The 12,920-nt window shown below is 37.5% G+C and overlaps 1 protein-coding gene and 1 pseudogene across 4 annotated transcripts in view; both read left to right on the top strand.

Moving 5' to 3' along the window:
- The window catches only part of RDX (radixin), a 102,153-nt gene that overhangs the window by 51,899 nt on the left and 37,334 nt on the right, over nt 1–12,920 (top strand). For all 4 annotated transcript variants that reach the window (XM_037745209.1, XM_017547080.1, XM_017547082.1 and 1 more), the window contains 2 exons: nt 528–658; nt 11,603–11,763. In XM_037745209.1, coding sequence (XP_037601137.1) covers nt 528–658; nt 11,603–11,763 — 292 coding nt within the window. The remainder of the gene's footprint in view (nt 1–527; nt 659–11,602; nt 11,764–12,920) is intronic.
- Nucleotides 4,972–5,098, top strand: LOC119473935 (annotated as a pseudogene).

The raw sequence follows: 12,920 nt of genomic DNA, 5'->3' as shown, positions 1-12,920 counted from the left end.
TAGAGACGGGGTTTCACCATGTTGGCCAGGATGGTCTCGATCTCTTGACCTCGTGATCCACCCGCCTCGGCCTCCCAAAGTGCTGGGATTACAGGCTTGAGCCACCGCGCCCCGCGACATTTCTAATTATTATTATTTTTCAATAGTTTTGGGGCTACAGGTGATTTTTGGTTACATGAATGGGTTCTATAGTGATGAATTCTGAGATTGTAGTGCACCTAAATGTACACTGTTCCCAATATGTAGTCTTATATTCCTCACCGCACTCCCAACCATTCCCTCTCAAGTCCTCAAAGTCAATGATATCACTCTGTCTTTGCATTCTCATACCTTAGTTCCCGCTTATAAGTGAGAACATACAGCATTTGTATGTTCTGATATACTTCACTTAGAATCATGGCCTCCAGCTTCATCCAGGTTGCTGCAAAAGACATTATTTTGTTCCTTTTTATGGCTGAGCAGTATTCTATCACATGAATAATGTTTCTGTCTATTAATTTGTAACAGCAATTGCAATTTCTTTTAAGGGCACAATTAGAGAATGAAAAGAAGAAAAGAGAAATAGCAGAAAAGGAAAAGGAAAGAATAGAACGTGAAAAGGAAGAGCTAATGGAACGTCTGAAACAAATTGAAGAACAGACAATTAAAGCCCAGAAAGGTAAGCGTTTCTTTTTGACAATGGATTAAAAATTATTATTGCTTTGTTGTCAGATAGTGGTATTTTTTTTACTACTGTTAAACCTTATTTTTTATATAGGACAATTGTATATTTAAATTGCCAGATTAATACTTAGTGGAATTACATCATGAACATGTTTCACTAAGGCACATTCATTTATACAGTGCTGATGTTTCTCTTAAACACGCAAATTTTTTTTTTTTAGTTTTTTTAAGCAAATATTTTTCATATGTATTCTTAAATATTGTAAATGGCTGTAAATATGGGTTCTATAAACAAAAAACTCATATCCAATACATGATGGCATTTAAAGTATATAATGCTTTATGGTTGTATAAGTAAGGCATTTAGGTAATTTAAAGTAATTTAAGCTATTCTGACTATATGAACTTTTTTGGAACTCAGTTCCTAAAAAGATTTTATTTTAGTCTACTAGAAAATACACAACACATAGACATGTTATATCTTTTGTTTGTTTTTGGTAATATGTTTGGAAGAACTTACTTCTTAGGCAATATATCACCAAAGTGCTACAGTACATAGAAGGGATACACTGAATTTATAGTCTGTGGTTTGTATTAAGTAACTTTAGGATATACTACTTTCACTCAGCAAATAGTGGAGAAAGCAAGGGAAAAAAAGTATTGCATGAATAAAATATTTTTCTCCTTTCTAAGCAGCAGGCTCTCAAGGGTAACATGAAGTCTACACTGTTTATAAAAGCTATATTTAATAACCTGCTTTCCTAACAATTGGTAGAACAAGCTATTCAGTTTTGTTGGAAGTAGCCAACACAGGTTGAATATCCCTTTTTGAAAATGCTTGGTAATAGAAGTACTACAGATTTTGGAATGTTTGCATTGTCCTATTGAGGATCCCAAATCTGAAAATCCCAAATCTGAGCTTTTTTTTTTTTTTTTTTTTTTTTTAAGACACAGTCTTGCTCTGTCATCCATGCTGGAGTGCGGTGGCATGATCTCAGCTCACTGCTACCTCTGCCTCTCAGGTTTAAGCAATTCTTCTGCTTCAGCCTCCCAGGTAGCTGGGATTATAGGTCCATAGCAGCAGGCCCAGCTAATTTTTGTATTTTTAGTGTAGAGAGAAGGTTTTGCCATGCTGGCCAGACTGGTCTTGATCTGACTTCAAGTAATCCGCTTGCCTCGGCCTCCTAAAGTGCTGGGATTACAGACGTGAGCCACTGTGCCCAGCCCTGAGCATTTTTGTGAATGTCATGTTGGTGCTTAAAAAGTTTTGGATTTTGGAGCATTTCACATTTCAGATTTTTGGATTAAGGATACGCAGTCTTTAGTCTTATTTAAGATATATTTTGATTTCTTATACCAGCCTGCTATGGTAGAGACATACTCTTGAGCAATGAGAGTAGACTAATTATAAGGGAGAGTAGCTAGAGGGGAAAGCCACAAAAATTGCTATACATGCACAAGCTGATTGATCACTTCAATTTCAAGAGGATTAGAAATAATACTTCTAGGAGAAAAAATAGTAGTAAACCTAGGTTTTATTCTGACTCATTAGAAGACTTATTTCTCAGAGCTATGAAAGCCTTAGAAACTAATTTAGCTGAGTGCCCAAGGGGGTGGTAAAGCATTTGTTTTCAGGCCGCAACTCAGGGGCAGAACTTGTTTTCTGAGTGCCACTTTATGCATTTCTGCCACCCTAGGTACCTTTTTTAAAAATTCAATCATAAACGACATGTATAAAGTGTGCCTACTTTGTGCTGCATTCAAGGAATACAAAGATTTAGCACAGATGGGAGTAAAATCCGTGTATTTGACAGAAATACATACATAAAAATACTAATAAAGTGGGATAGTGTGTATTAAGTGCCATGTGAATAGTGTAGGGAATACTTTTAGAGGAAGAATGCTGTAAAAAATCTGGATTGTACTGAATGAAGTATGTTAAAGTTTAAAAACATTACTGATCTGATTTTAAAGAAAAGTACTACTTTATCATTGATATAACACGTTTTCTGAGAAAATACTTACTAAATCTTTCAATCTCATTTAGGGTGTATAACAATAATATTAATGATTTACAAGTAAGCACTGAAGAATATAAGGAAGATAGAACATAAGAAAGAATATAGAGCATTCCTACCAAGATAATTTCAAATCCGTCATCTTAAGGCAAAGGACACCCAGTTATTTTAAAATTTCTTCTAATAAAGCTTTCCCAGGCTTTCCTAAAGTCTGCATGATTGTCTTGTAATTTATGCTAATTCTCATACAAATGCCATAAATTTGGCAATATCTTAAATCATGATTTAGTAGATCAATTTGTAGTTTTTTTGTTTAAGAAGAAACTTTTTTATACTTAATAATTTTTAAAAATTGAAGTCATTATTTTAAGTGAATCATTAAATAAAATTATTTATCTATTGACATTTTCATGATGTACCATTGTTAAATTATTTTATATTGCCGGGTGTGGTGGCTCACGCCTGTAATCTCAGCACTTTGGGAGGCCGAGGCGGGCGGATCACGAGGTCAAGAGACCATCCTGGCCAACATGATGAAACCCCATCTCTACTAAAAAATACAAAAATTAGCTGGGCGTGGTGGCGTGCCCCTATAGTCCCAAGTACTTGGGAGGCTGAGGCAGGAGAATTGCTTGAACCCCAGAGGCGGAGACTGCAGTGAGCTGAGATTGCTCCACTGCATTCCAGCCTGGCACCTGGCGACAGAGCAAGACTTTGTCTCAAAAAAGAAAAAAAAAAAAATCTTTATCATTTTTTAACCATTTTGAAGATATATTTGTGATGATATATTTGAGATATAATAAAGTCAAACCTGGCCAGGCACAGTGGCTTACCTCTATAATCTTAGCACTTGGGGGAGGCCAAAGCAGGAGGATTGCTTAAGGCCAGGAGTTCAAGACCAGCCTGGGCAACATAGCAAGACCCTTCTCTACAAAAAGTAAAAATAATAAAATAGGCTGGGTGCGGTGACTCATGCCTATAACCCAAGTGCTTTAGGAGGTCGATGCAGGAGGATTTTTTAAATCCAGGAATTTGTGGCCAGCCTGGGCAACATAGTGAGATCCTGTCTCTCCAAAAACTAAAAGTGAGCTAGGTGTGGTGGCATGTGCCTGTCGTATCGGCTACTCAGGAGACTGAGAAGTGGGAGGATCATTTGAGTCTGGGAGGTCCAGGCTGCAGTGAGTCATGTTTGGGCTACTGTACTCCAGCCTGAGCAACAGGGTGATACCCTGTCTCCAACAAAATAAAATAATAAGTAAATAAGTGTTCACACACACACACACACACACACACACACGGTGCCAAACCTGCATTCAGTTACTGTCCCAGCAAATATCAAAGTGAAGGCCATCTGCAAGAAGACAAACAACAGAAAATAATTAGTATAATGATTTCATTCATTCTGGATACATCTTGTATGTGTTAGGCACCGTTCTAGTATTGAGTTTATAGTACTGGACAAAATAAGTTTCTGTTCTCCTGGAGTTTACATTTTATTGGGGAAAGACAAAATAATGTATTAAATAATACAATTATTTTACATAGTTTTAAGTGCTACAAGGAAAGGAAACATGGTAATGTGATGAAAGCAGTAGTGGTGGGTAGGAAGGGAGTGTCTAATTTAGACATACATTGTTTACAATTTGAAAAGGCTTTACTTCTGTGATTAACTTAGAATATGACTATAAGCAAGTCATTTTAATATCTCAATTTCCTTGGGATCCTAATTTCTTTTTTTTTGAGACGGAGTTTCACTCTTGTTACCCAGGCTGGAGTGCAATGGCGCGATCTCGGCTCACCGCAACCTCCGCCTCCTGGGTTCAGGCAATTCTCCTGCCTCAACCTCCTCAGTAGCTGGGATTACAGGCACGCGCCACCATGCCCAGCTAATGTTTTTGTATTTTTAGTAGAGACGGGGTTTCACCATGTTAACCAGGATGATCTCGATCTCTTGACCTCGTGATCCACCCGCCTCGGCCTCCCAAAGTGCTGGGATTACAGGCTTGAGCCACCACGCCCGGCCTAGGATCCTAATTTCTAAAGTGGAAATAATCCCTAATTTAGCATTCTGAGATTAAAAAGAATATTTACAGTTGTTGGGTTCTTTTGGTGAGACAGAGTCTCACTCTGTTGAACAGGCTGGAGTGCAATGGTGCAGTCAAGGCTCACCATAGCCTCAAATTCCTGGGCTCAAGTGATTCTCCCACATTGGCCTCCCAAAGTGCTGGAATTATAAGCGTGAGCCGTTGCACCCAGGCTTATAGTTGGACTTTTTAAAAAATAAAAAGTTAGCTTGGTGCAGTGGCCAGTATCGTAGCCAATGAGGTTTATCCGAGGCACGATTATTGCTAATTGAAAACTTTTCCCAATACCACATCATGACAACTTGCAGTATAGTTTGACAGTCTATATGGAGACCGAATTAAAAAAAAATTTGGCCGGGTAAGGTGACTTATGCCGGTAATCCCAGCACTGTGGGAGGCTGAGGCGGGCACATCACTTGAAGTCAGGAGTTCAAGACCAGCTTGGCCAACATGGTGAAACCCCATTGCTGCAAAAATAAAAAATTAGTGGGCACTTGTAATCCCAGGTACTAGGGAGGCTGAGGCAGGAGAATCACTTGAACCTAGGAGGTGGAGGTGGCAGTGACCCAAGATCGTGCCACTGCACTCCAGGCTGGATGACGAACAAGACTCTGTCTCAAAAAAAAAACAAATAAAAATTTTATTGAAGTACAGATAGAGTGATTTCTCAAGTACAAGGCTCAATGTTTGCAAAGTGAGTTTATTCGCATAGGTGCCTTGAACACAATATAGAAATTACCTACACTCAAGGAGTCTCCTCCTTTTCTCTTTTTCTTTTAACCTCAAATGTGATTTCTGTCACTCTGATTTTACCCTCATATAGAGCTTAGTTTTGTTTTCTAATAGCTTTGTTGAGCTATAGCTTATAATTTACATACCATGTAATTACCCATTTGAAGTATATAGTTTAAGGGTTTTTAGTGTATTCACAAAGTTATACAGCTATCACCATAATCAATTTTAGAACATTTTCATTATCCCAAAAAGAAATCCCATACCCATTAGCAGTCACTCCCATTTCTTCTCAGTACCCCTTCTATCTGCCCTAGGCAACCACTAATCTTTCTCTATAGATTTGTCTATTCTGGACAGTCATATGAATGGAGTCATGCAAAATGTGGTCTTTTGTGACTGGCTTCTTTTGTTTAATATAATATTTTAAAGGTTCGTTCATATTTTGGCATGTGTCAGCACTCCATTTTTGTTTGTGTGTCTGTTTTTGAGATGGAGTGTCACTCTGTCACCCCAGGCTGGAGTGCAAATGGCATGATCTTGGCTCACTGCAACCTCAGCCTCACGGGTTCAAGGAATTCTTCTGCCTCAGCCTTCCAAGTAGCTGGGATTACAGGTCCCTGCCACCACACTCAGCTAATTTTTGTATTTTTAGTAGAGACGGGGTTTCACCATGTTGGTCAGGCTTGTCTTGAACTCATTTTGTGGATATGCTTTGTTTTATTTATTTGTTCATCAGATGATGGATGTTTTTGATTGTTTCTACTGTTTGACTAAGGTGAATAATGCTGTTATGAACATTTGTTGTGTAGGTTTTTGTTGTTCATATGTCTTCATTTCTTTTGGGTATATACCTAAGGAGTGGAATTGCTAGGCCATGTGGTAACTGTGTTTAACTTTTTGAGGAACTGCTGCACTGGTTTCTGAAGTGAAAGATAACATATTACATTTCCACTAGCAAGTTTGATTTCTCCACATTTTACCAATACTTGTTAGTGTTTTTCTTTTGGATTATAGTCATCTTAATGGGTGTAAAGTGGTATCTTATAGTTTTTATTTGCATATCTCTAATATCTGGTGATGCTGAGTGTCCTTCCATATGCGTTTTGGACATGCATATGTCTTTTTTTGTGTGTGTGCCTGAGACAGGGTCTCTCTCTGTTGCCCAGGCTGGAGTGCAGTGGCATGATCACGGTTCACTGCATCCTCAGTTTCCAAGGTTCAAGCGATTCTCATGCCTCAGCCTCCTGAGTAGCTGGGATTACAGGCATGTACCACCACACTTGACTAATTTTTATATTTTTATTAGAGACAGGGTTAACCTTGTTGGCCAGGCTGGTCTCCAACTCCTGGCCTCAAGTGATCTGCCTGTCTTGGCCTCCCAAGTTGCTGGGATTACAGGCCTGAGCCACTGTGCCCAGCCATGGATTAATCACTTTTCCTTCTTTTACTGGTGAGTGAAAGTACATTTGCTCTACTAGTTTGTATTGTTAGGGTTTGGTTTGGTTTGGTTTGGTTAGCCATTCTGGTGAGTATAGTAAATATAACAGGTTGAATATCCCTTATCTGAAATACTTGGGACCAGAAGTGTTTTAGATTTCAGGTTTGTTTTTTTTTTTTTAATTGGAGTATCTGCATTATACTTACTGGTTGAGCATCTCTCATTCAAAATTCTGAAATCTGAAATGCTGTCAGTAAGCATTCCCTTTGAGTGTTGTGCAAATGCTCAAAACATTTAGGATTTTGGAGTAATTTGGAGTTCATATTTCTGGATTACGGTACTCTATCTGTAGTGTATGTTCTTGATTACCAGTGATGATAAATATTTCATGGTTTACAGACCACATGGTCTCTGTCCTAGCTATTCGGCTCTGCTACTGCAGTGTGAAAGCAGCCAGTACTATAATACCTAAACAAATGAGGGTGGCTATATTCCAGTAAAACTTAACTTACCAAGAAAAAACCACTGAGTTGGGTTTGCTCCATGAGCCGTTTGCTTACTCCTGTATTAACTCAGTTAATTGGAGAGGAAACACCAGAAGTCATTTATGGGATATAGGACTGTTAAAAACCTTCGTTTTTTGAGAAGAGAGGGAGTAGATATGATGTTTTCAGAGTTCATTTTAAACATTTTTTAAAACTTAGACTTTATACAATTTTTTTAAAATTTTTTATTTAAAAATATAAAGACAGGGTTTCACCATGTTGGCCAGGCTGGTCTTGAACTCCTAACCTCAGGTGATCCACCCGACTCGGCCTCCCAAAGTGCTGAGATTACAGGCGTGAGCCACCACACCCAGCCTACAATTCTTAATATACCACAAAATAACTATTGCCTTATCTGTTATTTTTCAAATTGACCTTTATTACAAAAAACTGATAAAAATAAATATTGGGGAATGTTTCAGAATTTAACTTTATAACCCAGACTTATTTCTCTCTCTCTCTTTTTTTTGTCTTATAGTACAAAAACAATTTTTTTTATGAGAGAAAATAAAGCATTGGGTTGTTTTTTTTTTTGCCTTTTTAAGTATGTAGTTCATTGATACAAAATACATTGGAAATGTTATGCAGCCATCACTACTATTCATTTCATAATTCTTTTCACGTTGTAAAACTAAAACCCTGTGTCCATTAAGCAAGAATCCTCATTTTCCCCTCCCCACAACCCCTGGCAACCACCATCCTACTTTTTGTCTTTATGATTTTGAGTATTCTACCTTTATCTACCTGTATAGGTGATATCATACAGTATTTGTCTTTTTGTGACTGGCTTATTTCACTTAACATAATGTCCTCGAATTTCATCCATGTTGTAGCATATGTCAGAATTTCGTTCCTTTAAGGCTGAATGATGCTCTGTTTGTATACCACATTTTGCTTGCCTGTTTATTAGTTGATGGGCACTTGGGTTGCTTCTGTGTTTTAGCTGTTGTAAATAATGCTATTATGAACATGGATGTTCAGATATTGCTTTGAGACCCTGCTTTCAATTCTGTTTTTTGTTTTTTGGTTTTTTTTTTTGCTTTCAATTCTTTAGTTATTTGTTTGCTTGTTTAGATGGAAGATAAAACCATGAGCTCTGTCTCTGTGGGTATTGTTTTATTATCAATCAGATGAAAAGAAATAATCATAAAAAAAGTTTGATAGTCCAGCTTGATTGTCTAAATTTTAGAAGGCAGATTCTAAAATGAGTAATCCTAGAATTTAGCTGTGATAACATCTAGTGCTGTATACATTTTGTCTTTATAGCCAAATAGCCACATTGAATTTTTATATTATTTATTTTTTATTGAGGTAAAATGTACACATATAATATAGAATATACACATCTTTACCTTTTTGGTTGGTGGGGGCACAGAACAGAGTCTCACTCTGTCACCTAGGCTGGAGTGTGGAGTGCGGTGGTGTGATCTTGGCTCACTGCCACCTCCGTCTCCTGGGTTCAAGCAATTCTCCTGCCTCAGCCTCTCAAGTAGCTGGGATTACAGGTGCCTGCCACCACACCTGGCTAATTTTTTGTATTTTTAGTAGAGACAGGGTTTCACCACGTTGACCAGGCTGGTCTCAAACACCTGACCTCAAGTGATCCTCAGCCTCCCAAAGTGCTGGAATTACAGGCATGAGCCACCGCATCTGGCCATCTTTACCATTTTTAAGTATACAGTTTAGTAGTAATAAATACATTGATATCTTTTTTTCCTCCCTTCATCCCCCACCCCCACCTACTTCCCAGCCTCTGGTAACCACCAGTCTGTTTATCTTTATGAGATCCACCTTTTTAACTCTGACATATGAGTGAGAACATGCAATAGTTATCTTTCTGTGCTTGGCTTATTTCACTTAACATAATGGCCTCTAGTTCCATCCATGATGCTGCGAATGACAGGATTTTATTCATTTTTATGGCTGAATAATATTCCATAGTATAGATATACCACATTTTCTTTATCCATTCATTTATTGATGGGCACTTAGGTTAACTTCATGTTTTGGCCATTGTGAATTGTGCTGTAATAAACATAGGAGTATAATGATCCCCAATATATTGATTTCCTTTGCTTTGGATATATATACCCAGTAGTGATATTGCTGGATACAGTACTATGGTAATTCCATTTTTAGTTTTTTGAGGACTCTCTATATTGTTCTACATAGTGGCCTTGCTAATTTGCATTCCCACCAACAGTGTATAAGTATTCCGCTTTTCTCTACACCCCTGCCAGCATCTGTTACTGATTTTTTTTTGGGGGGGTGGAAAGAGTCTTCAGAGTCTTCCTCTATTGCCCAGGCTAGAGTGCAATGGCACGATCTCAGCTCACTGCAGCCTCTGGTTCCCAGGTTCAAGTGATTCTTAGCCTCTGCCACCCAACTAGCTGGCATTACATGCACTACCATGCCTACCTAATTTTTGTAAATCCCAAAGTGCTGGGATTTACAGGTGTGAGCCACTGTTCCCAGCCTTGCCCGTCTTTTTGATACAAGCCATTTTGACTAGGGTGAGATGATATCTCATTGTGGTTTTGGTTTATATTTCTGTGATTAGTGATTAGCATTTTTTTTTAATATAGCTGTTGACCATTTGTATGTCTTTTGAGAAAAGTCAGTTCAGATGTTTTGCCCATTTGTAAACCAGATTATTTGGTCTTCTGCTATTGAGTCTGAGCTCTTTATATATTCTGGTTATTAGTCCTTTTTCAGATAGACAGTTTACAGATACTTTCTCCTGTTCTTCAGTTTATCTCTTTACTTTGTTGATTGTTTCCTTTGCTATACAGAACTTTTTAGCTTGATATAATATAATAATACCCGTTATCTTTCTTTGCCTCTGCCTTTGCGGTCTTACACAAAAAAAGCTTTGCCAAACCGATGTCCTTCTTTCATTTCTTTGGTTAGGTTGATTCCTAGGTGTTTTATATATTTTTTTAGCTATTGTAAATGGAATTGCTTTCTTGGTTTCTTTTTCAGATTGTTTACTGTTGGTGTATATAATGGCTACTCCAAAATTTATTTTTCTTTCTTGTTCCACTCATTGGAATAAGAAAAGAGAGATAATTTAGTAATGTGTATACTTAAGGATTAAAATTCACGTCATTCATCTCCAAATATTCATGCTATAGGAATGGATATATACCAGTAACTCACATTTTTCAATAATTTATGTAATTCACATCAAAATTCCTATTTTGGGTCAGTAAGTATTGTTTTCAATCTTAATTTCTATTCTTTCTTTCTTTTTTTTTTTTTTTTTTTTTTTTTTTTTTTTTTTTTTTTTTTTTTTTTTTTTTTTTTTTTTTTTTTTTTTTTTTTTTTTTTTTTTTGAGACAGAGTCTTGTTTTGTTGCCAGGCGCCAGGCTAGAGTGCAGTGGCATGATCTCAGCTCACCGCAACCTCTGCCTCCTGGGTTCAAGCAGTTCTCCTGCCTCAGCCCCCCAAGTAGCTGGGACTACCAGCGCGCACCACCATGCCCAGCTAATTTTTGTATTTTAGTAGGGATGGTGTTTCACCATGTTGGCCAGGATGGTCTCTATCTCTTGACCTTGTGATCCACTCACCTCGGCCTCCCAAAGTGCTGGGGTTACAGGAGTAAGCCACCATGCCTGGCAAATTTCTTAGATTTACTTATTAGTTTAGATAAGTAGAAACTTAATGGAAGTTTCAAAATGTGTTACAGATTTCTGGAACATGGCAATTTGTTTACTGAGGTAAAAACTTTAGATGGAGAGATTATTTTTAAAAAATAAAGGTATGCTTGTAGCCTTTTTGCATAACTTAAGTTACAAAAGATTTTCATTTCTTCTTAAAAATTATTAGGCTTTTGACAAGTATAGCACCTGTAGTCCTAGCTACTTGGGAGGCTGAGGCAGGAGGATTGCTTGAGCCCACAAGTTTGAGGCTGCAGTGAGCTATGATCGTGCCACTGCACTCCTGCCTGGGCAACAGAGCAAGATCCTGTCTCAAGAAAGCAAAGAGGTATATGTGTTTTACATGTGTGCTAATTTGTAGAAACTGAACAGATTTGATTTCTTCCTACTATTTTAGCTTCTTTTGATAATGAGAATGATTGGAATTAATCACTTTTGGGGGAATACACATATTTCACAGAACTAGAAGAACAGACTCGAAAAGCTCTAGAACTGGATCAAGAACGAAAACGAGCAAAAGAAGAAGCAGAGAGGCTTGAAAAGGAGCGTCGAGCTGCTGAAGAGGCAAAATCTGCCATAGCAAAACAAGCTGCCGACCAGATGAAGAATCAGGAGCAGCTAGTAAGAAACTATCTTAGGTCTATCTTAGAGAAGAAAGTTTAAATTATAAAGCATGGAATGGAGTGAACCCTCTAAAAAGAAAAAAACGAAAAGCAACCATTTTGTACTTTCTGGAAAGCAAGCCAAAGATAACATGTGACTTAATAACAAAATGTGGACAAAAACTTAAAGATTTTATTTCTTCCGAAACAAAACCTAAAAATACAAAAGAATAAGATACTTTTCTATAGATTATTTGTAAATGGAGTCTTCTGTCAGCAAAAGATTCTAATTCACTTTGACTTTGGATAGGCCCTGCAGTAAGTCAGTTGCTTTAGATAAATTAATATATGTTATAGTTCCTGTGAGATAACTATAGGCCATAATTGGTTGGGTTTTTTTGTTTATTTAGTGGACTTGCTAATAATTAGGTGTATGCATGTCATTTAAAAGATCCTGGATTTAAATGTTAGTTTACACATTTACTTGCTATGTGTCTTTGGGTCTTTTTGAGCCTCGGTACCCTCCCTTTCAAAAGAGGAATGATGGCTGGTTGCAGTGGCTCTCACTCATAATCCCAACACTTTGGGAGGCTGAGGCGGGCCGATCACCTGAGGTCAGGAGTTCAAAACCAGCCTGGCCAACTTGGTGAAAACCCATTTCTACTAAAAATACAAAAATTAGCTGGGCACACTGGTGCGCACCTATCATTCTAGCTACTTTGGAGGCCGAGGCAGGAAAATCGCTTGAACCCGGGAGGCAGAGGTTGTGGTGAGCCAAGATCATGCCACTGGGCTCCAGCCTGGGGGACAGAGACTGTGTCTCAAAAAAAAAAAAAAAAAAAAAAAAAAGGAATGATGCTAACTGTTATTGATACTACCTGACCTGTTTAGATTATTGTGGAATTAAATGACATGATTTGACGAAGTGCCATTTAAAGTACATAGCATTATATAAATGTTTTTTCTCTTGTAGACTTCAGAAATAGTTTATTGATGAAAGTTTTTTTAAAAAGCTCCTAAGTTACACATTTTAAGTTCCTGCTACTGAAAGCAGGATTAACTACTCATCTGTAGAGTAATAATAATCTGTTAATTTTGTCTCCTCCTTAGCTCACTACCTCAAGGACTTTCTGTAATAATAAGCTGTTTAAGATCTTTTTTTTTTTTTTTTTTTTT

Source organism: Cebus imitator, unplaced genomic scaffold, assembly GCF_001604975.1.
Source record: "Cebus imitator isolate Cc_AM_T3 unplaced genomic scaffold, Cebus_imitator-1.0 Scaffold194, whole genome shotgun sequence".
Lineage (NCBI taxonomy): Eukaryota > Metazoa > Chordata > Mammalia > Primates > Cebidae > Cebus > Cebus imitator.
This window is presented reverse-complemented; position numbering and strand designations above follow the sequence as displayed.